Below are 26,828 nucleotides of genomic sequence, written 5' to 3' on the forward strand. Positions count from 1 at the left end.
TTCTTAGATTTGGTGCACTTCCCTATTTTAAAACAAAACGAAACACAGCTCCTCCCTTCTTTTTTTTTCCTTCCACCTTCTTTCTTTCTTGACTATCCCCCACCCCTATTTCTCTCTCCCTTCCTCCCTCTTCTTCCTCTTTCTTACTCTCCCACTTTCTGTTTTCTACTCTCTGGTGCTTCTAACATAGGTCTCATTTCGGACACGTCAAAGGGAGCAGAACCCAGAGCACGTTGGCAGAAACGCTGCGCCTTTTACCAAAAGCCTAAAGTTTGGGCAGCTGGCTGATGCCAAAGGCCCCTGTGCCTATCTGGTGGCTGCAGAAGGACAGCAGGATATTTGCCATAGGAGTGCCTGTGCAACCTCTCTGGAGAAAAATAAGTGCCCGTCTCTTGTCCCATCTGGCTCAGCACTTAAGGCTGGGCAGTAGGGTGAAATCCAGGACAGTGGTTCTGAAGACAGAAGCCAGGGCTCTCACACTTGTTTTATTTTGTATTCCATCAGTAAAAAGTTCTTTGTGTGTGGGTGTGTGTGCCCCAATATATTTATACATTATATGATGTATTGCCATACCAATATATTAGGCACATTTTAAAGCACTTTCAAAATAGAATGGAAGAGAATACAAACATTAATAGAAGTTCTAATCTTTTCTGTTTATACCCTACTGCACTGTTTTGAGCATGTCCAGTTGCCTACAGCACGCTTGGGAGCCCACTGGCCAAGTTGTTCCTTGAGCTACAAGCCAAGGGGTTTTGCAGGTCTGCAGTGGTGGAGATGGAGGAGGATGGTGAAGTAGTTGATAATATCCTGTTTGTCCATAAACATCCAGCTCTTCTCTCCTGGGCACTTTCCCACCCCTTAGAGGCTGGGGCTCGCCATTGGAGTTGTTTTGGTGAATGAAATGTGAGCAGAGGCGAGTCACTTCCTGCTGGACAGTTTAAGAGCCAGTGGGGAGGTAAGGCAGGGATGAAGAGAGGACAGAGCAGAAGAGCAAGCGGAGCTGTTATTTTCTGGGGGCAGCAGGAGGCCGAGGTGCAGACAGAAGAGCTCTGGAGAATCACCCACGTGGTGCTGCAGGAAGCCTACAAAGGCTTCCACTGACCTTGCTGAGATTCAGGGCAGAGCCCAGCCGAGCCCTTGTGAATCACCTCTAACATCAGACACTTCCTTCACTCTTGTTCCTGCAACCCCTCCATGAGGTACCCAAGTCTCTAATTCCCTGCATCAGGGCCTTCCCTTCTCAGCACCCTGAGAGTGGCTTCTGCTCTCTCAAGCAAACCCTGGCTTGCCCAAACAGATACAGCAACATTTATCCTGCCCCCTTCCCACTACCTAGAACATGCCGCCCCTTCAGCCAGCCTCTGCGGGAGTGGCGGGGGGCTCTGGGACATGCCTCCTGGAAGCCCCCCCTTTAGCGCCTGGGCTGGGCCCACCTGGGTGGGAGGTGAGTCTCCCGGAATAAGACATTGAGTCTGGCCTGTAATTTCGGACTCAGATTTCTCTTGGGACTTAGCTGTGCTTGGGCTAGTCTTCCTTTCTTAGTGCTTCAATCTTTCCATTATGGAGAATGGGGTAGGAAGAATAACTGGGGGCTCTCTATTTGACAAGATGATTGAAGAAACACACTTGGGTCCTGCAAAGCTAAACCCAGCCTTACTGGATTGTTTCCCGGGGGATTTCTCCCCTCTCCTGGTGCATGCATGTCTCTGCTGCTAGGGGAGGTGTTCGCGAGCAAGCTTATCTTCTCTCAGTGAGTGGTGGTTGAGCCCTTTCCAGAGCCCTCCAAAGCTTTTGAGGTTCCTCTTCCTGAATCGGTTTCCTTTGGAGACCGCCTCACTGTCTCCATCCCTGTTTGCTTTGAGCCTGTGAACAGGGTATTTAAAACTCGCCAAGTCTGAAACCTTCAATCTGCCCGAGCAGTTCGCATCAGATAGGCTCTGTGGTTAGGACCGGCCTGTTTGCTCTGGCAGGGCTGGCTTCGGCTGCCGCTATCATCTTTCTCCTCTAGCTCACCCACCACAGCCTTCAGCCCCGAGCTGGCAGGACCACAGACTTCAAAGCTTTATCATGGATAATTAGGGAGGGGAAAACACTTCTGTTCTTGCTGAGGAACCAAAAGGAGATGTGCGTAACAGAGTTCAATATCCCTTTCCCAATAAGGTAGATAATGCCTCCAGGAGGCCATGGAAGCCCCAGCAGTGACTGAAGACACCAGCCAGGTCAGGCACATGCTTAGCTGGGCCCGGCCTACAGCTGACGTTGCAGACGGTGTCTCTGAATGAAGAAGCCTTACCAAGTCCACCCTGTCAGGTTCACTCTCCTATTCCCTCTCCCCCCAGCAATTCTCAGATCTCCTTGAGACCCACAAAGCATCAACTTTATCACTATTGTCACCCCATTCCCATGTCCTCTCTCTCCTTACTCAGCATGAATCCCTCAGTCCAAAACAATGGTTGCTCACTTGCAAAACACCTTTAACTTTTGTCCTTTCCAACATAGCAGCCTGGTAAATTCCCTCTCGCTCTATCTGCTTGGTCTCTGCCTGTGCTGGAACAGCTACACCTTGCTGGGGAAGCAAAATCACTCAACCCTGCTCACTGGTTTCACCTCACATTTATGACCACAAGCCTCAAATGGGCTGGCAACGCTACCAGATGATTCTACTACACTTTCCTATTCAATTGACTTGCCCACACTCTGAGATAATGATTTTAAAACACCTTTCTCTTCAAACTCCAACATTCTACCCCCTTCAATTCATTCTTACACTTCATAGAGAAAATAAGAGCAATCCAATGTGACTCACCTTTTCCCACCACTGATCTCACCGCCCCCCACATCTTCAGCCACACACCTGAACTCCACCTTGCTATGACTGAAGAAGTGCTTTCCTTCCTCTTGGGTTCAGCCTCCCCTCTGATACCCTCACACCTGCCTCTTGTGCCTTCTCACCTTCTCAAGAACTTCACTACTAAAATCACCATCCTTTCTGAAGCATCATCAATTTCTCCCTCTTTACACGATTATTCCATTGGCATATCTTAGATGCTATCTTCCTTTCCTCAGGCGAGATATAACAAGTACCACAAGCTGGGTGGCTTAAGAACCACAGAAATTTATTCTCTTTCTATTCTGGAGACTGGAAGTTCAAGTTCAGAGTGGCAGAAGGACCATGCTCCCGCCCTTCGAAAGTCTGAGAGAAGAATCCTTCCTTGCCTCATCCTAGCTTCTGATGGTGGCCTTCAATCATCCTTGACCTTCCCTGTCTAGTAAACACATCACTCCAATCTCTGCATCCCTTGTCATATGACATTCTCCCTGTGTGTCTATATCTCTGTGTCCAAACTTCCTTCTTCTTATAAGGACACCAGGCATCCGTTAGGGCCCAACCAAATCCAGTATGACCTCATCTCCACTTGATTATATCCACAAAGGCCGTAGGGCATGAACATATCTTTATGGTGTGGGGGCCACAATTCAGCCCACAACAGATGCCAACACCTTTATTATACATTACTTAGGAAAAAAAGATAAAACTTTCCCTTGACTTTATGTCCTTGTCCATTTTCTACCCTATTTGCTCTGCTCCCTTGACAGTGTACCATCTTGAAAGAGCTGCCTCTATGAGCTGTCTCCAATTCTTTACCTTCCATTTTCTCCTCCACATAGTTGGCTTTTCTTTCTTCCACTGCATCAACTCTCATCACAGTTGTCAAATGACCTCCATCTTGCTGAAACCAAAGCCTAATTCTCTGTCCTCTACTTACACAATATCTCAGTAGTATTTGACATTGGTGAAGCCTTCCTTTGTGAAACATTTGTTTGTTTAGGGCTCTCTGATACCCCAATCTCCTGTTTTTCCTTCTACTTCCATGCTTTTCCTTCTAAGTCACTTCTGAGAGTTTCTCTTTCTCCATGACACCTTTAAATGTTGGAGTCCCCAGAAAATTGTGGTCAGCCCTTTTCTTTTCTGTACCTACACTCCTTTCCAAATGAGTTTATCAAGTTAAAATACTTTAAATATTAGCCAATATTTAAATCACTACTGATTCCCCCATTTATGTCTCCAAAGTCGGTCTTTACCTTGAACTCTAGGTCCTCATATTCAACTGCCTACTCCTCACTTGGATGTCTACTGGACATCTTAAACACAGCATGGCTGAAACAGAACTGCTCGTACCACCCCTGCATCCCGATCATGCTCCCCTCAAACTTTCTCCTTCTTAAGAAATAGTACCACCTAGTTGTTGGCCTAAAGGGCCACCCTTAAATCCTTTGTTTCCTTCACATTCCACATCCACGTTATCTGTAATTCCTCTTGGCTTTACCTCCAAAGTCACCCCAAATCAGATAATTTCTCACCAACGTGTACAGCTACTACCTTAGTCTAAGTCACTGTCATGTCTAGTGTAATTATCTCCTAACTGGTTTTCCTGCTCTACTTCTGTCCCCTGCCACCCCTTAATTTCTACACAACAGTGAGAGGTTTGCTAAAGTTTAAATCAGATCATTGTATATCACTTCCTTGGCCAAAAGTTTCAAAAAACTTCCCACACAATGCAAATAAAATCCAAACTCCTTATTCTGGCCTTCAAGGAATCCAGCCCTGAGAGCTCACTGAGCTCACCTCCCAACCCGTTTCAGCTTCACTGGCCTTCTGGCTAACTCCCTTCACAGGTCTAGCTCTCTCAAAAAGTCTTGTTACTTGTTTTGCTATCTGGAACACTCTTTTACCTGATCTTTGATAGGTGCTGTTTCAGTTGAATTATCATCTTCTCAGAGAAGCCTTCCCTGACAACCTGGTGAAAGGAGCCTCTCCCCACATATTTATACTGCAGTCACATTTTATCTTCTCTGTGATAAACTTATTTTAATTCTTTGGAGACCAAGTTAGCATAGTTTCCTTTTGTGCTAACGTGGTGTATGTGTGGTCCCATCTGTATCAATGGAAAGGCCACATGGCTTCTTGAATGTTCTTTGTGCCAGATGGTCAATGCTGGGTGGTGGTGGAGACCACCACTGTGCATGGATTTCCAATGCCTGCTCTGCCCCATCACCTCCTAATCCATACTCAGCTCGGCCAGTTTCTCCTGTGGGCTCTTGGTGGGGAGTAGGTCCTAGTCACACAGCCACGTGGATTAGGCGGGTGACATAATCTCCAAGGAACTGCAGAGACCTCATTTGAGAACATGTAGGATTAATTCTAAACAACGCCTTCCCTTGCCCGCTTTGTACCTTCAAAGGGTTTCTTACAATGTCTGTGGACCATAGTCATCAGAGTCACAGTGTTTGTTTAATGCAGAGTCCCAGGCCCCACTCCCACTCTATCGAAACAATCTTGGTGGTGGTGTGTGGTACTTTTCCTGGGACTACATTTGCAGCAAATGTCTCCGGTGTTTCTTGTGCCCACTTAAATTTGAGGACCAATGGTTTAAGAGGCTGAAAAATTCTGAGGCACAAATCTTCCTCAGTAGTATGGTAATTTATTTCAAAAAGTGATAACCTTTGAAAGGGTTATACTGAAGGATAGAATGGATTGCTCTGGCCTAGGTCAAATTTGGGAATGATGGATGAGTTTCTTAACTCCATATCTTGAGCTCACTGAGCCTGCACTGTGAAACTCCTGTATGGCCACAGCCACCAGACAGCATTCCTCAGGGGGAGGATAGTAAAGGAAGAAGACTGATTTGGGAAGAAGTCTTTACCATCCTCCATGCCTCTTCAATGGTTGATTCAAATAATGCACGCATGTGTTCATTCCTTCAATTAAGTGCTTGGTCCTGTAACAAGGACAAGTTAAAATGAAGCAACTTTTTCTGCTTTATACAGATATCTTCTTTTGAAATATTTTTATTTCATTTTTTTCCTAACAGCAATATAGAAACAAATGATCATAAAAATAAAATTATATATTGTCCATCAATTATGTAATAGCACTTGGTATTGCTAGGAGATACAGGGAGAAGGCCTGGGGCTAGGCAAGACCACTGTCAAGCCTGCCCAGGGTCTCCAGGCCCTAGTGATTGCTACCAAATCCATGAAGACACCAGACATTACCATGTGGCAGTGCAATACAGTTTTCATGTTTTATACCCAGGGGATATGTCAGGATGGCAGAGAGATGGGTACATAATGAGTAAAACTACAGAGAGTACTGTACACATATAATAAGCTAGGAAGTTGCCCTGGGAAGTTGACAAGAAGGTTGGACCACCATTGCTGCTGACCATAGACATGGCCCACCCAGAGCAGCTGACGTCACAAAGCTGATTTAATTGTTTAGTTGTCTGTGTTCACTATGGACCATAACAGAGCTAACAGGCACTGGACTAAGGATAAGGAAACTTCCCAGTCTCTTTCCCTCTACTTCTCTTTTCTCGTCGTACCCTCTTTCCTCTTTCCCCTTCTTAGCCCAAATCAAATCCTCTTGAGCTAGACCAAGCAAAAGAGCTGAGACCTCTAACCCATCAGAAAAATCCTGTCTTGTTCTTAGGTTTCTCTCAAAGACAAAGGAAGTAAAAAAGCATTAGGTTAACTGAGCAACTACATTGTTCAGCTTTAGTTGAATCCATTTTTTTTAGGATTTCTAAATGACTGATTTCTGTAATGACTGATTTCTAAAACAAAAACAAAAAAAGCCAGTTCAGCATTTCTTCAAAATATGGAATGGGTTTAACCGTGTGGGTTTGAGTACATTGTACATGTGTGTTCACACCTGGTGTGAGTGGGTGAATGCACATTGGCCAGGGTGGGTGCTCTGCTACCTCAAGGACGCATTCTGTAAGAAGCCTGGCAGGAAGGCCTCTTTAGGGTTTGGCAGTGCTTGTGGACAATCCCCGAGGAGAGACAAAACCCAAGACAGAAAATAGGCATCTCCATCCTTTCCCACAAGAGGGAACAGGTCTGATGAGGCTGACCCTCTATTGAGTCTTCTCAATGGAGTCCTCTGGGCCTCAGACTTTCTTCATTGCTCAAATGAGGACCAGAAAACAAATCTTGGCTCTGTCATTCTACCTCGTTTGCAGGAAGCATAAACCCTCTGGCTCTTTGAAATCACAAAGAAGAGACCAAGTTCTTTTCTTTCTAACTAGGGGCGATTCATTTGCATCCTCCTACTCCCAACTCACAAAAGAAAAGCAAACTTCCCCCTATGTGGTAATGGTATGTGTGTGAGTATTTGTGTATGTGCACACCCCAAGCGATTACACAGGAAGGGAAAACATGAAAGAGCAGCAGGGCACTGGAACAAAACTATGGAATGGTGATTTGTCACACGTGTCCTGTGAGTCCACTGCCCAGGCATTGCTCTGAGTTTGACCCAAATATTCTGAACTCCAAAGTGAGACAGGTGGGTGGGACCGGAGTGAGGTGGAGAGCAGAGGGTTTGGCAGTTTGAGGGTTTGGCAAAGAATTAGGGCCATCTTTGGACCTCAAGTTTATTGACTTATGGTCTATCTAGGCATTATTAAAAATGACTTACATCACTATTCTATAGCCACTAAACGGCTGTGTAACCATGGGGAAGTCATTTTCCTTCTCTGGGCTTCAGTTTACTCCTTTATGAATGAGAAGGCTAGACTAGATAACATCAAAGGTCCAAAATCCCCTGATTTTATGATTATGCTAGTTTGGCAGGGGAACTTCCTGACCTATAGTGTTACAGCAGTAGTCTCTTAACCTATTGAGGTCTCAGGCCTTGACTTGCTGATTCTCACAGTTGTTGTGAGGGAGACCCACTTAAAAGTCAAATCCTAAACCTCTGTACTTGACCTGTGCAAACAGCTTCCCCATTAGGACAATAATCAAACAGTTATTAACACATTAACGGGAGATTAGTAACAGTCTGATTCAATTAAAATCAGTTGTTCAGGTCAGGCACAGAACCTCAGAGGAGGCCCGAGATGTGCTTTGGGCCTCCCTGAGTTATCTTTTTGAGGAGACAATTAGGTAATGAGGTGACTCCATCGGAATCCTCCAGCAGGCCTCTGAGGCCCCACCAGGAGGATTCAGTTATGGGAAACCCACTTACAGAGCTGCCTGGTTCAGTCACCGATTGTCTCTTGGGCATTCCCCTGGGAGTTGTGGTATGGCAGCAAAGGGGCTCTTAGGAGGTGGTGACTGGCATATGTGCCCAGGGGAGGCAGCAGAGCAGGCCAGGCTATATTGGTGTGTGCTTGTCACATGTCCTGGCATGCACTGGAAACAGTTTAGACAGCCTCATAGCCCAAGATCAATCACTGGCAGCACTTGGACCAGGTACCCGCTGGGGACACTGGCTGCTGGGCTGTGGAGTCTGATCCACAAGGAAGAGGGCTTCACTCTGCTGTTCCTTCCAGGTTGCTGAGTCATCTATTTTGGGTGAATTTGAGCTCGTATTTAGAGGACAACAACACTGAGATGGGCGCCTCTAACTTATCTAACTGTCCTCTCCCCACTCTCCAGGGGCAGGGAGGAGCTCAGGGCCCTAGGGGGAGCCTCCTGCAAGAATAACAGCTTTTGGGGCACCACCCTAAGATCCCAGTTCATAGTGTAACCATTGACTACAGCAGTTTAACTTGTACTTATAAATGTTATTGTAGTCCATTTCCATTCCTTTTACTCGTTACTTATGTTAACAGAGCAATTTACAGCACTGTTGTAACCAGATCCCCCTTTTATAGCCACTTGGTGCTTACTTCAGTTGGCTTTGAGTTTCCAGGGCTTCTTGGGTCCACCCTTGAATACTCCCTGTCAACTACAACCAAAACGTAACCAATCAATATATGCCAATTAAATAATGTCACTGTCTCCACATCCCTTTGTTTAGATCCCATAAAAACCCTAAGCTCTTTAGACTCAAGGAAACTAATTTGAGCTGGGGAGGGGGGTGGTCTTGGCTCCATGCCAGTCGACTTTGCCTTAAAGTTCTTTTTTTCCAAATCTCCATGTCATGACATTGACTTGGGTGTGTGCCGGGCAGCAAGCCCTCGCTCGGTCTCAATAGCACCAGTGATTGCGGGAGACAGGAATGAGGGTGAGCGAGGGGAGGGCTGTCATGCTGGGAACTGTGTTCTAATCTAACACCTGAAGGAGAGCCCCTGCCGCATGACTGGTTGGATGCTAAGTGGACAGCCAGTCATGGAGACACTGGGATCCCATGGCCGAGGTCCCTCAGAGACCACTTCTCCACAGGTTTTGGGGGCCTAGTTCATCCATCGCAGGGAAGCACTGTAGCTGTCCTGTGTGGGTTCTGCCTCCAGGGAGACCCATGCAGAGGGCCGCTCTAGCTCCGCTCCCTTCGCGCGCACACTACCCTCCCCCGACTCTGCTCCAGCTCTTTGCCCTTTGCCGGGGCTTCTCAGCAGAGAGAGAACCTTCGGGAATTGATATTCATCTTGGTGACCCCAATGAGCTTGAGTGGAGTGGACAGACTGAAGGAGGAGGCCAGAGGAGAATCGCAGAAGAGGTCGGACAGCTCGTCGCGCTCCTCCAGCTCAAAGGTGGCGTCGTTGAGCATTCTCCTGTGGAGGTGGCACGTCTGCTCGATCTTCAGCTTGTTGATGTCACTGCGCAGGCGCATGAGCTGTCTGGCCAGATGCTGGTCCTGCAGCCGCATCTCTGTCTGGGGGGAGGAGGGAAGGCATCAGCAAAGAGTTGGTGAAGGACTCGATCCAGCCAACACAACAAGCAAACTCACCACCCTCCCCCTGTCTACGTGGGACATGACTCCCAGGGGTGTGGGCCTTCCTGGCAACGTGGGACAGAAATCCTAGAATGAACTCAGACTCAGCATCAAAGGATTGAGAAAACCTTCTCAACCAAAAGGGGGAAGAGTGAAATGAGACAAAATAAAGTGTCAAGGGCTGAGAGATTCCAAAAAGAGTTGAGAGGTTATCCTGGAGGTTATTCTTATGCATTAAACAGATATCACCTTGTTAGTCGAGATGTAATGGAGAGGCTGGAGGGAACTGCCTGAAAATGTGGAGCTGTGTTCCAGCAGCCATGTTTCTTGAAGATGATTGTATAATGATATAGCTTTCACATTGTGACTGTGTGATTGTGAAAACCTTGTGTCTGATGCTCCTTTCATCTACCTTATCAACAGATGAGTAGAATATATGGAATAAAAATAAATAATAAGGAAAACAAATGTTAAAATAAATTTAGTTTGAAATGCTAGCGATCAATGAAAGGGAGGGGTAAGAGGTATGGTATGTATACATTTTTTTTCTGTTTTTATTTTATTTCTTTTTCTGAATAGATGCAAATGTTCCAAGAAATGATCATGATGGTGAATACGCAACTATGTGATGATATTGTGAATTACTGATTATATATGTAGAATGGAATGATCAAAATAGGAATATATGCGTTTGATAGGTGTTTTTTGGTATTTAAAAAAATAAAATGAAAAAAATAAAAAAAAGGAATGAAAAAAGAAAAAAAGAGTTGGTGAGGGAGCATTGCACCTTCAAATCCCCGACCAACACAGACCCATTAATAGGAGATCTAATTAATGACTTTTTTTAATTAAAAAAATTTTTTTCATTTTATTTTTTTAAATACCAAAAAACACCTAACAAATGCAAATACTCCTATTTTGATCATTCCATTATACATATATAATCAGTAATTCACAATATCACCCTGGAAATATGAGCACTTTTCCCAACACAGAGAGGTGAAAAGATGCAGATAGCAAGATGACAAATAAGGGTATATTTACAAAACAATATTTTGTGTGTGTGTGGGGGGGGGGAAGTTAGATCTAAACTGGTTAACAAATAATTCCCACATTCCCATTTTTAGAGATATACATTCAGATGGACTAAGAGTAGAAAAGCACATGGGAATTTACGACTTAAAATGCACAGGGCTCCTATTCGGAACAATGGAAAGGATGGACGTGGATGTAATCAATAACACTGAAATGTACATCTAAATGTGATTAAAAGGGGTAATGTTAAAGGTAACAAAAAAGATTTTTTAAAGAAAAATCCAGGGAACTACACAACACAGTGAACTCTGAGTCAAACCATACACCATAGGTAACAGTACAATTATTAAATTGTGCTATCATCAGTTGTAACAGATGTTGCACACCGATGCAAGGTGTTAATAATAGGGTGGTATATGGGAATCCTATATTTTATGCGTGATTATTCTGTAAGCGCACAATTTCTCTAACAGAGAAAAACAAACAAACCAAAAATACACGGGAATGGTTCAAAACAAATTCAGGAGTGCCTCTGGATGGGAAGGAGGGAAGGCGATGAGGGAAGGTCTACGGGGGTTCTGAATGCATTGGCAATGTTTTATATCTAACGCTGAGTGGCGCATATGCTATTATATTTAAATATTTCAGAATATTTCTAAATATTTCTTAATAAAATTTCAAAGAAAAAAACAAAGTACGCTAATACTTATTGAAAGTTTTACTATGAGCAGCCGCTGTTCTAAGCTCCTCATGTACATTATCAGTTCATCCTTACTACAATTCTGGGAGGTCGTATTACCATCATCAACCACATGTATTTATTTTTTGACATGGACAGGCACCAATAAGTATATTCATTTCTTTTTTATCATCCATATTTTAAAGATGACGTCGCAGAGGCACAACCAAGAAAGAACCTGGGCCAGATCACAAAGATAATAAATGGCAGAGCTGGTATTATGAATCCAGATGGTCAGACTCCAGAACCCAAACCACTGACAATGCTGGACTTCATTCTCTTAAGGTAGAGTCGAGTGAGGAGACATGGAGCTAGTTGTCTGTTCAGTGACCTATCAGAAGGCTCCTAATGTTTTTAGTGTTCCCGTCTGAGGAAGGGCTATGGTGATAACTCCTCACCAGGCCTAACAGTCACAGTTTTCCAAAATTCATTCACGTGGTTAACCTCTTTGGAACTTCGCCACCACTGCCAAGGTCACGGCAGGGCAGGTGGTGTTCGGCATTTTACAGGGCGGGAAACTGAGGCTCAGGTAGCATCAGTGAGTTGCTGACTTTCACAGTTTTGCTGGGGCACAGGTGAAATCAGCAACACTTCGTCCCTAAGACACATCACTAGCAGCTCCTACTTGACACGAGATCTTATTCCTTCTCACCTTTTACTCTTCCTATGCTTGCGAGCGATTGTTTTAGTATTTTTGTGTACTCATGCTCAGCTGTTCTGGTCACCTGGGCTTGGAGCCAAACTGATTTAGAAAAATCGGCCATGAGATTCCAGAAGGTTATGCAGATGGGTATAATTATTTGCATGTTTTTCCTGCTAAGGTTTGGAATTGAGTGCATTGCAGGGTTTTAAAACAAATGTAGATAATTTCACGTAAGCACTCCATTGTTCTCCCCCTCCCTTGCTTTTAATGTACTTCTACAGATTCCTCCCCTCCCCCCAATTTCATAGAGAGAAAAATCAAGCTCTAAAGTCTTATTTAGGGTTCAGCAAAGTATCTGATGGCAAAATTGGGATAAAGTGCAAAGCCACTGGTTTACCTCTCAATCCTCGGGCATAACAATTCAAATTTACTTAATGTGCGATGGTTAAGTTCAGGTATCAACTCAGCCAGGTTATGATATCCAGTTATTTGGTCAAACAAGCACTGACCTGACTGTTACTGGGAGGCTATTTCATGGATTTAAATCAAGAGTAAACTGATTGCATCCATGGCTGATTGTATCTACAATCAACTAGGGAGATTGCCTTCAACAGGAGAGAAGTCTCTTCCAATCCGTTGAAGGCCTTAAAAGGAGAACGGTTGATTTCAGCAGTCAGAAGAAAGAATTTACATCTCTCCATCAGCCAGCCCCCTTCTCCTGGAGAATTCATCAAAAGCCTTTCATTGATAAACGAAGCTATGAGGCATGCAACATTGTGAATAAACCTGTGGGACATTTCATGAGGCAAAATAAACCAGAAACAAAAGAGCAAATATTGTTTGGTCTCAGAAAATACTTATAACAAAACAGGGGCCTAGATTGTAAGCTCTTATAACAGTCATATTCAGTCCAGAATGGTAACTGTTATTTCTAGATTTTGAGAGGCTATTTTATACACGTATAACCTGTTATTTAGATATAAGAATGAAGCCAACCAGGTCGGGCAAATTGGAATACAGAGGTAAGGAGAACATTGTCTATACTTTAGAATCCCATTTACTCTTTGAACCAAAGTAAGAGAAGTTTGTTTTGTCCATAACCTAAATTTTCTGTAGTTACATAATCAAACTCAACCTGTCTGGATAGATAATTTGAACAATCTAAACACAGGGAGCCCAGAATAAGAATGAGGGCATTTAATCCTGTATAGTTTAATGTAATGCCTGGATACATCCCAGAGTATATTAAGCAGACATTTTAAAAAATATTGGCAAAGTCCCTTGAGATTTAGAAGAAAAATTATGGAACTAGTAAACATTACCACTAGGTACTGTGTCAAACATTAGGGACACCCAAATCAATAGGCCAAGATTTGGATCTTGCTCTTGTGAAGCTTAGCGGAGAAACTCAGCCTACCTATACATATGCCTAAGAGTTACTTCCAGAGAACCTCTTTTGTTGCTCAGATGTGGCCTCTCTTTCTCTCTAAGCCCAACTCTGCAAGTGAAATAGTTGCCCTCGTCCTTACGTCGTATATGACAGTCTGGGGTGAATGTCTCCTTGGCAGCATGGGAGATGACTCCCGGGGATGAGCCTGACCCCTGACCATGGGGTCAACAAAAGAGGGAAAAGAATTGTAACGAGGCATCAGTGGCTGAGAGAGCTCAAATAGAGTTGAGAGGCCACTCTGGAGGTCACTCTTATGCATGCTTCAGTTAGACATTGCTTGGAGCAACCAGAAGGAAAAACTTAAAATTGTGCAACCGTAACCCATACCAAACTCTGAAATCTGTTCTGTAACTAATTTCTGTGGTGTCCTTTGAAATTTCTTGCTTTTTTGTATATATGCTATTTTTTTTAACTTTTTTATTAATTAAAAAAAATTAACAAACAAAATATTTAAAAATCATTCCATTCTACATATATAATCAGTAATTCTTAATATCATCACATAGTTGCATATTCATCATTTCTTAGTACATTTGCATCGATTTAGAAAAAGAAATAAAGTGATATAGAGAAAAAAAAACTATACATACCATACCCCTTACCCCTCGCTTTCATTTACCACTATTTCAAACTGAATTTATTTTAACATTTGTTCCCCCTATTATTTATTTTTATTCCATATGTTCTACTCTCCTGTTGATATAGTAGCTAAAAGGAGCATCAGACATAAGGTTTTCACATTCACAGAGTCTCATTGTGAAAGCTATATCATTGTTCAATCATCATCAAGAAACATGGCTACTGGAACACAGCACTACATTTTCAGGCAATTCCCTCCAGCCTCTCCACTACATCTTGAACAACAAGGTGATATCTACTTAATGCGCAAGAATAACCTCCAGGATAACCTCTCGACTCTGTTTGGAATCTCTCAGCCATTGAGACTTTGTCTCATTTTACTCTTCCCCCTTTTGGTCGAGAAGGTTCTCTCAGTCTCTTATATGCTATTCTTCACAATACAAAAGAAAAAAAAAAGCTAAAAGAAAAACAAAAAAGCCATTGGCTCTGAAAGAAATTTTTGGAAAAAAATTATTCTGGCCTCTCATTAAGACATCCAGAATGCACTGCTCAGGCTCCAAATCGAGTCTAGCCTAGTGTATCATTTTAATTATAATTACAAATAATAAATATGTACACTATAAAATGTACAAAAAAAAAGCGCCTTTCATTGGAGTTGCCAGCTTGCAGCCTGCCCTATAAAATTTAGACTTGCCCACCCCCACAGCATTGTGGACAATTTCGATAATAACTCTCATAATATTTACATTACACATACACACACACTCCTGTGGTTTTGTTTCTTTGGAGAACCCTGCTAATACATTACCAACCAGAATTTGCTTTTTTTTTTTTTTTTTTACATGGGCAGGCACAGGGAATCGAACCCAGGTCCTCTGGCATGGCAGGTGAGCATTCTCACCTGCTGAGCCACGGTGGCCCACCCCAGAATTTGTTTTTGATTTGGGATATCACCAAATTAATGAGGATGGGCTCACCATAGGGAGGTTGGTCATTCATTTGTTTATTGTGGAGCACCTAACCATGTCTGGAACTGGGCTAGTTACTGCCTAAGCCCTGCTGTAAGAGACCTGGTGTCAGATTCGTCTGAAAGACGGTGCCAATTCATGCCTCTCCATGGCTCTTATGCATCCAGAGATGCACTGCAATGAGAAGGCTAGGGTTGAATGAAGAGGACGCAGAAGCTGCAAAAGTAGGAAATCCACAGCCCAGGGGTTAGAACCTGGGTTCCCATTGAACCCCACCCTTCACCCCCTTACCAGCAGAGTGGCTTTGGAAGTCATAAAGTGCTTGAGCTTCTCTGTCTCTATCTACTGGGAAGGAATGATGACTATTCCAAAGACTGTGAGAATTAAATCAAGTAATAATATGCTGTGTAAACTGAACAGTGCTGGCCAAGAAATGCAAAAGGCTCTACTTTGTTTAAGTCTTATCTCTCCAGGCAGAGGTACAGACTGTGGAAACCTGTGAGAACCTCCCAGTTTTAAGCCTTCATTAAAGAGTCTGAGGCACCGGTCCTGACACCTGGTTCCTGTGACTCAGCCAGTGTGGGTTTTGTGTTCTTCCTGGCAACTGTAGATGTGTTAATTGCCAATCCCCTCTCCCAGGGTGGCCTGTTGCCCCATCCAGGGACAAAAACACTTGTTGGGTTCTTAGAGGTGTGGCCTATAATTCCAGCAATCCTGTAATTAGGTGACTGTTCTTAGTGAAAGAAAAAGAACACGTTATTGTTTCAGGGGCTATCAGCCCACTGGGGTGAAGGGGTATGTTCACATGGGGTGTGGTCCCATTGAGTGTGAAAGAGCATGGGGGTAGAGGGGGAGGGGTGGTGGTCCTTTGAAATACCTGTGTGAGGCATATGCCGGTTGTAACCAAAGATGTTGATTCTTTGAGTTTGCTTCTTTGAGAATGTTTCTTAGGGGAACCTAGTTGTTTCTTAAGTTAGAAGATGAATTCTCAAATGCATGATGAAGTAATGAAAAGATGGCAGTTCAACTGCTCTACGTTAGGAGGAGAGAGATTTGCCTGGCTTTGCTTGGTGAGGGAGTGGTGGGAGGGTTGGAGGAAAGGAGACACATAGGCTCAAGGCAGGAAATTCAGAGAATAGAAATATCTCATATGAATGATCAAGTTGTTCACCATGATATATTTAGCAAGTTGTCATAGTTCACTTGCGCTTTTCCTGGGAAGTTAGAAGAGGTGCTGACTCCTGCTTCTGGCCCAGATGGGATAAAAAACGAAGGCTGCAAATTTCTGGTTATCAACTGGTCCCGGTTTTCCCACCCAAAGTCCCTTGTCTTTGACACCTCCCTTAAGTCCTTGGGAGTTGGTCACTGTAGGTGCAACTCTGTTCACAGGCATTGTTTGGTGAGTGAGGACCCACTTCTGGCAGTTACAGAGAAACCATCTCGGTGGTACCATTCTTTGTTCTATCTGGTGTGGCCCTGAAGGAGGCAGAGTGGCCTGGGAAGAAGACCTGTCCTCGCAGCAGCGGGCTACAGAGGGGGTGCCATGTGGAAGGAGGTCCCACACCAACTGGTAAAAGGAGAAAATATTTTGTTCTTTTCCAAAGACCCTTGTAGCATTTGGGAGAAGAAGTACTTTTGTGGAAGTCTAGAAGGTTTGCTTTCTTTCTCAACTTCCCCTTAACAACTTGCTCTGTCTAAAACACTGAGGAATTGCTTTGCATCCCAGGAAAGTGAATTCTTTTATTCATAATTTCTAATGGGATCTACCTGAATACTTTCTCTGACCCCTGGAACTGATGTCTACGGGTCTAAAATGTCCTAAAGGTTTTAGTTTTTTAATAAAGGCCTATAAATATGAGACCCTTGAGAACAGAAGTTGTTCTCAATTAATAAGAACATATTGTATTGAGAACATCATAATTAGCACAGATTCTGAGCAGACAGAAAGAACCTCAAAGCAGTCAAAGACATTCTGTCTAATCTCTGTTTCTAGGAGTCATATCTAAACTATCCTAGCCCAAAAGCTACATGCAAATCTCTGAAGGTGTCATCTTTAACCCCTCAAGTTTTGTTGACTCAGATAAGTGACAAGGTATGGACTACCAGAGAAAGCCTCCTCTTTCCAATAGAAGTCTTACCTGGAACTCTATCCGTAATCTGCCTTGTTTCTATTACCTGGTCCTTCTATTTCCTGGAGAATTTTGCTGTGCTCTCTTGCTTGTGGAAACTTCTGTTCTCTTAGTTTGAGGGAACAACAAGTCCAACAGTGACTCAAGCCACAGGCCTATACAAATCCAAAGGCACCTTTGGGGCAGAGGTTTTGAATGCATCTTTAAAGCTGGCTCAAGAGAAATCCCAGCTCACAGGGGCCAAACCACAATTAATAAGAACATATTGTATTGAGAACATCATAATTAGCACAGATTCTGGGCAGACAGAAAGAACCCCAAGGCAGTCAAAGACATTCTGTCTAATCTCTGTTTCCAGGACTCAAATCTAAACTATCCTAGCCCAAAAGCTACAAGTAATCTCTGCGTGATGTTGAACAGGAGACTGGGTATAAAATCTAGGCCAGGCTACAGCCATGTGTGAAAGAGCAGAACCTGCTCTGTTCTTACAGGATTTGGTGAGGAGACTTAATCCTTGAACCTTGGGAACCGTTTTTGTATGTTGTATCATTATTTATTTAACTTAACCTAAAGGTCCAACTTATGATTTTAATCAGTGCTCTGCTAGGGTCCAGGAGTCTTCACTTAGAAGCCTGGAATAGGATATTATTCATTATTTGATCTTGGATTTGGCCACTGATAACGAGTCAGAATAATATTCTTAGGGAAGAAAGCTGGTGGCATCACTGGGGGTTGCTGCTGAATAGCAACTTTGAGTTCTGGGAAAAATTTTTTTGAATATTTTCAAACATCCTTAGAAACCAATATGAGTTGGTTCATTGATTTCCAGGGGAAGCTGTCAACTCAGGCAAAGGCTGGAACGTGTTCACAGAGGTTTCTGCTCTGAGAGGCAGCAGGCCAGCTGGATTGAGCCACAGCACTCGCAGTGCCACACACTCTGGAGGAAGCCCCTAGCCCTGGGGAAAGTGTGCAAGGCTGGTTCTGAGTTCCCTTCAATGTCTGCAGCCTGGGGGTGTGGTTGGGAGATAGAGGACAATGAACCCCTCTCCTGGACTCAGCTCACCGGGGCAGGAAAGAGCCAGTGAGAAGATTCCTGCTTGGATCAGGCCTCCTGGGCTTCTCAAGGCAGCTCCCTGGCACAGCCATCCACTAGGTGGGAAGGTTGGACAAAGCTGGGGCAAAGACTGGGAGGCACTCAGGCATCAGCCAGGGGCTTTCTAGCCTCTACAGCCAGAGTTAATCTGTACATATATGATATGGTTTTTGACTTTTCAAACTTGGAATGTCCTGGATCAAAATGCCACTTATACTGGGTGAGTCTGACCTTTGAGAAGGATGGGGCAAAGCCTTCTACAGAGTTGCTAGATCTGCCACCAGAGTCTCTGGGTTTAAATACCAGCTCAGGATCTGATGATATGACTGACCCAGGGCAGGCTGTAGGACCCCTTTGTAAAATGTGAATGCTAGTCACCTTCTGCCTAACTTTTAAGATTTCCATGAAGCTTAAATGTGATCTTGGATGTGAGAGTCCCTGAAAGCTGTATAAACAAGAAAGGAACCCTGTGCCCAAAAGGGAGAATAGGAGAGAGGTGGGTTGTCTTAGGCATAGGGAAGACAGGAAACCAGAATAACCCTACCTTTCAGCCTCCCCACGGGCTCCTCCTGGCCTCCTCGCATTCTCTCTACTCATTCCTCGAGTTAAGGGCCAAATTGGCCACGTTTTCTATTTAAGCCTTTCAAAGGCACAGGCTTCCCTCTCTGGCCCCACCTGACCTTTAGGACAAAGGCCGGACTCTTTAATATGACTTAGACCCCCTTTATCTCTAATACACCAAGCTCCCCAGACCCACACTCTACAAAGTCTATGCTTGAGCTTTACTCCCTCTGCCTGAAACATACTCTCCCTATCCAGTCATCCTACAGGGACCAACTCAGTCTTCCCTCTCCCCCATTCCTGCAGGTTGTGTGCCCTCCCCTGACTTGGTGCCTCCTATCATAGCACCTGCACACAGTGTTGATTGTGCTTGCTATGTTTCCACTAGATGGTGAAATACCCACAGACAGATCAAGTCTGTGTGTTCACAGTGCCTGGTGCATAGCTCTGGGGCTGAAAAGCCATTTGTTGGATGAATGCATGGATGCATAGATGGATGGATGGACGGACGGACAGATGGATGGATCAATGAATCATATCTCCCAGAGGCAGGTCTGGGTTTTTCACATCTTACATGATTCTGGAGAAATCATTCCTGACTATCCCAACCAGGCTGATCTTCACTGTCTCAGAACTTCTGTTACTGAAACTACCACCACCCCTATCCCAAAGCCTGCAGAGAGGCAGCTGAGTAGAATGAACAGACATGGACACCTGGGTCCAAAGCTCTTCTCTGCCATGTGCTGGTGGTGCAAACCTGGGCATGTCATTCAACCTCTCTGAGCCTCAATGTCCTCATCTGTTCAATGTGAATAATATAATACCCACTCTATGAGAATTAAATAAAATACACATGGTACAGGACACAGGGTTCAGTAAGTAAACAGTTCCACATTATCCCTTCTTCAAAATCAAAACTGCAGAGCTAAACATTCCATTGCTTTTTAATTATTTCACATATTACATTCCCCTATTAGGTTGCAGGAGATCGTGAGAGCAGACATGCTGTATGATTCTTCTTTATTTCCTAACGATGCCTAGCATAGAGCTAGTCGCCAGCAGATGCTTCACACAAACACACTTTCTGGGTGATTACTTATGCCTGACATTTGTGTTGCCCTTCAACTTTACCAAGCATGACCCTGTGTGGTAGGTAGGGCAGAATTAGTATCTCCATCTTTAAGTGGCTTGTCCCACATCACAGAGCCAGTGAGTGCAAAGCCAGGCTTTGAAATGGAGAGAGGAAATTCTTCCAGTCAGGGGGTATCCTTAGCTTGGATATGGTGAGCCAGGAGTAGGGGGTTGTAGCTCCCTCTGTTCTTGCCACCCTCCTGGAGAGCAGGTGGGGATCCTTACTGGGCCAAACAGCCAGTCCTAGGATTATGTTGCTCTTGCCAGAATGCTGGAGGGTCAGATCATGGCATAGGTATTGCACTGGGCCTCAGAGACAGGCTTGCAGAAAGGGCTGGTTCCTTCACCTCAGGTTAGTTAAGCTGCCTTTTTGAGGTATCCTTGGGAGAAGTGTATGGAGAGAGATAAGAAACCAGCTGGGGAGTAGGGGGACTGTCTTCCTGCTCTGACATGAGCTGCTTTGCTTTGCCTTCTGAAGTCCCATTTGCAAGCCAGAGTCTGAGGATGCACTAACCTTTTACTGGTAGAGGTTTGATATTTATTAAAAGATCATCCTGTGAGTTCAGAAGCTTTAGCCAAGACAGTTGCCTTATGTAAATAAAGTGGGCTGCAGTACCTTGCCATCCTTGGAGAGTCCTCTGAAGACTCCTGGAACATCACTGTTGGTAGGGACATGTAGGTTTTTCTCATGCCCTGAGCTCCCCAGTTTGGAAAGTGAGGGAGAGCTTCATGCCTGATGCTGAGTGAGCCTGTGAACCAGCTAAGAGGATGTTCCTGACCCCACTGCCCAAGGGTGAGGAAGAGCCACTAGTCGGACAAAGTCAACTGAGGAATTTAGTCTACAAATTTAGGATGCACCTGCAGTTTCTCTGTACAGCTTCCTATCTGTGCCTCCAAAGGGAGGTGAAACAAATCTATTCTCTGCTCCACCCTCCAAGCACTTTTGAGGCCATTTGTTCTTCCAAGTTATTTCATACTCCGATACCTGGGAGCTTGTCCTCTTAGGATGAGCAAACACTTGGCTTCATTTGCTGAAGGAGCCTCAGAGCAGCCCTGCCGCATTGGGGTTGAATTCAGATCCTACCTAGCAGGAGAATATTTGCTCTACCTGCCCAGTTTCTGACCCGATTTCTGCCTCCTTTCCAGGGCTAGGGAACAAGTCAGAGCAGGAGGCCCCACACACAGGGTGCTTAGGAAAATCTCGTGAACTGTTGAGTATAGTGAAATGTCGCCAGTGCACACTTGTGTGTGTGTGTGAGCTTGTGTGTGTGCGTGTGCTGACCCCAAGTGTGACAGGGGAAGCACTGGATCCGGAGGGTTGGGGCGGAGCCCTGTGACTGGCTGTGTGACCGGACACTCAGTAAACCTCTCTGATTTGAAGTGTGAAATTGAGTCAGTCCCTTCAGGCTCTTAACATTTGATGATTTGTGGTATAATTCATATTAATACTATTAGATTGTATTGGTCAGGGTTCTCTAGGGAAACTGAAATGACAGGGTATATTTTATTTTCAAATATTTAAAAATACATAAAATGTAAATATTTTGAGATTTTTAGAAGAATTGTCTCACGTGACCGTGAGGTTGGGCAAGTCCAAATTCTGTAGGGGAGGTTACAAGCTGGCAACACTGATGAAGGTTTTTGATGAATTTCCCAGGAGAAGCTGGGTTGGCTGAGACGGGGATGGAAATTCTTCCTTCTGATGGCTGAAATCATCACCTCTCCTTTTAGGATTAGATGAGACTTCTCTCATTATCGAAAATAATCCTCTTAGTTGATCGTAGAGGTAATCAACCGTGGATGCAATTAACTTATGGATGCTTTAAATCTAGGAAATCTCCTCACAGTAACAATCAGGGGCAGTATTTGCTGGACCAAATAACCAGACACCATAACTTGGCCAAGTTAACATGTGAACTTAACTCACAGGTGGTCTGATGAAGGGTATCTCGCCCTGGGTGGGCAGCTTGAAGAGGCAGGAGAACCAGGGCTCTGGACCTGCCCACTGACCAAGACCTTCCTTCTTCCCTGGCTCACAGAGCAGCCTTCCGGGCCCCTGCCCAGTGGGGTCTGGCCCCCGTGGGTCTGGCAATTGGGAGCAGCAGTTCCCATATGCCAGGCCCCCTATGCAGCACTGTGGTAACCTTCTCTTTGCTGCTAAGATCTTAACTGCCTTCATTCTCTTATGCCCTTTCTCTGGCATTTGATTGTCCACTGGCTGTGTCCACCTCAGGCCTGTGGCCAGTGACACAACCAGCAGCCATGGTGCACTGCCCCATCCCTCGGGTCCTGGGGGCCACCAGAGGACAGGCGTTAGGTGCAGAAGTGTCATCTGTCAGAAGCTTGTGAAATAATCTATCCCTCAGTAAGGGACTGTGCAGACTAGGGACAGGCCTCCGGCTTGCAGAAGCCCCCTTGAACCCAAGCAGCTGAACATTGTCTTAGAACAATGATCATCCTTCTCTGAGAAAGAGGCAAGTTCTTGGAAAGAGTGCAAAATTGAGTGAACTTTAGAAAATAGCACCTAAAAGTTTCAGGAGTTGAGGAAATGTATTAAATGAATATGAAAGTTCAGGAAATACAAAATGTACTAACAAGCTTGTTTGTGAGAGCAGATGAAAGTATATGAGTTCAGAAGTGGGGTGGACATGAGTTCAAATCCCTGCTCTGCCAGTTGATCTTGGGTAAATCGCTTAATGTCAGGTTTCTCAGCTGCCAAATGCAATAGATCCTAAAAGATCACTGTATCAAATGATGATGCATATAAATCAAATGATGCTGCATAACACAGTACTCGGGCATTTCACCAAGTGTCCCCTCTTTATTTCTCTACAACCCCCTGTCAGATTATTATCTCCATTTACAATGACACAACTGGGTTAGCACTAATCTGGTTAGTGCTGATTTTCCTAAAGCCCCACAGCTAGAATGTGGTAGAACTTTACCTGATATCTCATCTAACAAATATGATGCTTTTCCCACTCCACCTATGACTCCCATAGGTCAGTTAATGGAACAGCTACATTAGACTTGCCTGCAGGTGCTTCTTTAAATGACCTGAGCACAAACCCTACTTGCTGAATCTAAATTTTCATGGGGCACCGGGAGGGATCTGTACTGCTAACAAATGCCTGGGTCCCTCAAGGAGTAGTCACTACACAACACTGTAGTGTGTAGTTATTAAAACTGGGTGGTAGGGGGTGCAGGGGTAGATCAATGATAGAATTTTCACCTGGGCGGGAGACCCAGGTTCAATTCCTGGTCCATGCACTCCTCCAAAAAACAAACAAAAAATTCAACAAATGGTGCTGCAATAACAAGATATTCATATGGAAAAATAACGAAAGGTGACCTCTCGCCATATGGCTTACAAAAGAAAACAAAAAAACTGGGTGGTACCCACCAGAGGAATTGCGTTTTAATTCTTACAGAAGAAATATGAATGAGAGAATAAATAAGGAGAAACATTATGCTAACCAGCTCTTGGAGGTGTGATTTGGTTACTGAGGAAATGAGGGATGTGTGCACTTCCCTTTGCTTAATTTCTTTGTCCACTGTTGATCACACATGGCTATCACTCAATTAACCTTGACCTCAGCCCAAGCGCATTTTTTGACTCTAGTAACAACAGCTGTTGGTCACAGCGTGTCCCTGTGTCTGTGTGCCTGTCACCTCCTCCGTGAAGGCAGGAATCCTCGCATTCACCTTTGTCCCCCACTCCCTCACCTCCCCTAAGCACAGGCCCTCAGTAAATGCTGGTTGTATTGAATGAATGACAGAAGGTAGCAATAAAGGACCCTGGTCTGTCTATTATAGCCCTAAGATTTCATCTTGATGTTATTTTGGTTAGAAATTGCCTTCAAAACCTTCTCGACCAAAAGGGGGAAGAGTGAAATGAGACAAAGTGTCAACGGCTGAGATTCCAAACAGAGTCGAGAGGTTATCCTGGAGGTTATTCTTACACATTAAGTAGATATCACCTTGTTATTCAAGATGTAATGGAGAGGCTGGAGGGAACAGCCTGAAAATGTAGAGCTGTGTTCCAGTAGCCATGTTTCTTGATGATGACTGTATAATGATTTAGCTTTCACAATGTGACTGTGTGATTGTGAAAACCTTGTGTCTGATGCTCCTTTTATCTACCTTGTCAAAAGACGAGTAGAACATATGGAATAAAAATAAATAATAGGGGAACAAATGTTAAAATACATTTAGTTTGAAATGCTAGTGATCAATGAAAGGGAGGGGTAAGGGGTATGGTATATATGAATTTTTTTTTCTGTTTTCGTTTTATTCCTGTCTTTTTTTTTTTTTTTGCATGGGCAGGCACTGAGAATCGAACCCGGGTCTCCGGCACAGGCAGGCAAGAACTCAGCATGCTGAGCCACAGTGGCCCACCCATTTCTTTTTCTGAATAGATGCAAATGTTCCAAGAAATGATCATGATGATCAATATGCAACTATATCAAAATAGGAATGTTCGTGTTTGTTACCTGTTTTTTGGTATTTAAAAAAAAATTTTTAAAGCATAAAAAAAAAAAAATTGCCTTCAAGCCTCACCTCCCTTTTCCTAAAACAGGAATGAGAGGGCAAAGCAGGGCCTCCTAATTTGGAGTCAGATATATCTCACGGTCCAAAGTTCCCACCTCATCAGCACGTTTTTGCCTGTTCTTACACTGAATGGGGAAGTTCTGAGAATTGTAGGCCTGATTTTTCTTATTTTATTCTAGAAGATTCCATGCCTTTAAAAAAAGTCTGTAGACCAGGAAGTGAGAAATGCATACCAATTATACTGGCAAGACAGAGAGGAGCCTGGCACTTTTCTTTCTTTTGTTTTTTATTTTTATAATCTACTCTCCCCTCCCCCCCATTATATATAATATATTCCCATTTTAGAGATTTTGGAAACTACATAAAAGACCAAAGAATAATATTTCCATCTAGAAAAAAAGATCATTATATTTTGGCATATTTCCTCTGCTGGTGTCTGTTTTTAAATGTTTGCAATGACCATTAAAGGGCCATGTATGTACAGATTAATACATCAGGGGTCCTCGTTGCCGCACGTCGGATTAGAGTGCTGTGCACCACGCTGAGGAGTCAGCTTTGGGCAAAGGGATGCCTGGATGAGGAACTTTCTTATGAACAAATCCTAGCTCAGCCAGTCCACCCTGGTTCTCTGAGCAAGCTATTATCTTCATCACAAAGCAGCAGCTGCCCCAGTTCCTGCAAAAGGGATATTATGAGGTGTTGCTAATAACTCTCTGGAATTCTTTAAACAAATCCTATTCTGAAATTAGTAGAGTTTTAAATGCAGGCTTCTTGACAGCTCGTGGCCTCACTGTACCGAACATTTCATGTGAGTGCTGAGTAAAGGGAAAGAGATTGGATTCAGAGCCAGGAGATGAGCATCTATGCCTGGATTTAGCCACATCCTAGCAACCTTGGGCAAGTCACTTAATGTCTCTGTACCTCAGGCCTGTAATCTTTCTGACCCTCTGTCTTCTCATCTGTAAAATGGAAATAGCAACTACCTCCAAGCCTTCCCACAGAATACTCTCTGTAAAAGTGCTTTGGGGGTGGTGTGATGGTGGCTCAGTGGCAGAATTCTCGCCTGCCATACCTAAGACCCAGCTTCGATTCCTGGTGCCTGCCCATGCAGAAAAAAAAAAGTGCTTTGGAAATGATGATATGCTCCTTAGATGGAAGTATTGACATGGCGGTCATTATCACATTTTTCACCTCCAGCCCCATCAGAAGATGCTCAGTGAGCCTGAGCTGGCATTTGGCCTTACCACTGAGCAGATAGAATACTGGCTTCCAAGGGTCTGGACAGACCAGAGCCATTTGTTTGCCAAATAAGCAGTCCAGGCAAGACAGGGTTAACTAGGAGAGGGCTTCCAGCTTGAGATCAAAGGATCCTAGCAGCAGGGAGAGAAACCGCCCAGCCCAGTGGGACCCAGCTGAATTCTGGTCTTTGGGACCCTTGCCACAGCCTCCTTGAATTGTTAAAACTTGCCAGGTTTCTTTTCTCTTTTTCTAACAACCATAATAACACCTTTTCTCTGTGGAGATAAAACACCCGCATGAAGCTAAAAGGGAAATATCTATCAACACCCAGCAATTCACACCACAGAGACAAGCCATTATGAAGTTGGAATGCTGTGTTTTGTTTTTAGTTTCATCTGGATTTGGTACCACACAGACATAGCGGAAGACCTTCTTGTCCCTTTTTTTTACTTTTCACTTTGGCAAGGAGAATTTCTTAGCAGGATTGCTGGGACAGAAGAGAGGGTCCCTTTTCCCTTTTGTTGAATGCTAAGATACTTGGGGACCAAACCCACAGGAGCTGCCTGGCTGGCTGACCACAGCCCAGCTGGAGGCGGTTTGCCAATGTTCTGAATTCCAGGCCCAGCTTGAGGGTAGGGATGGAGAGTCCCACAGCTTCAGGGGCTTGAGCTTTAAAGCCCACCCCTTCCTGAGTCATTACCCCTGCCCCTGGTCACTCAGCCTCCTAGGGAGGCCTCCTGTGAAGGTGGAATGAGCAGTCTGGGACAAGAAAGAAGAGTTACAAAGTGGCCACTTAACCTGGTCCTAACTCCATCTTCTGGGAACAGCGTGGCTGGGACTGAGCCTGGAGGAGTCAGGCGGACCCTGGAAGCTGCCACCACAGCTAAATGGTGACACATTCCCTTGAACCCACCCAGGAGCGAAGGTCAGGCCTTTTCTTTGGTAAAGGAGTAATGCTGGCAGGTTTGAGGAGCCTCTCCTTCCCTGCATCCCTCAAAGCATTAGACTGAAGGAAAAACTGCTGTACTTGGAGGCCTCTAGGGGCA

At 44.3% G+C, this 26,828-nt stretch overlaps 1 protein-coding gene across 9 annotated transcripts in view; it reads right to left on the reverse strand.

The window, feature by feature from the left end:
• Nucleotides 1-5,472: 5,472 nt before the first annotated feature.
• The window catches only part of FAM167A (family with sequence similarity 167 member A), a 47,863-nt gene continuing 26,507 nt past the window's right edge, over nt 5,473-26,828 (reverse strand). For 6 of the 9 annotated variants that reach the window (XM_077152963.1, XM_077152964.1, XM_077152966.1 and 3 more), the window contains one exon: nt 5,836-9,604. In XM_077152963.1, coding sequence (XP_077009078.1) covers nt 9,341-9,604 — 264 coding nt within the window. In that variant the 3' untranslated portion in view covers nt 5,836-9,340. Of the gene's footprint in view, nt 5,784-5,835; nt 9,605-26,828 lie in introns of those variants that run through there. The other 3 variants (XR_013172456.1, XR_013172455.1, XM_077152970.1) reach the window with 3 other exon arrangements.

Source organism: Tamandua tetradactyla, chromosome 3, assembly GCF_023851605.1.
Source record: "Tamandua tetradactyla isolate mTamTet1 chromosome 3, mTamTet1.pri, whole genome shotgun sequence".
NCBI classification, from domain to species: Eukaryota; Metazoa; Chordata; class Mammalia; order Pilosa; family Myrmecophagidae; genus Tamandua; species Tamandua tetradactyla.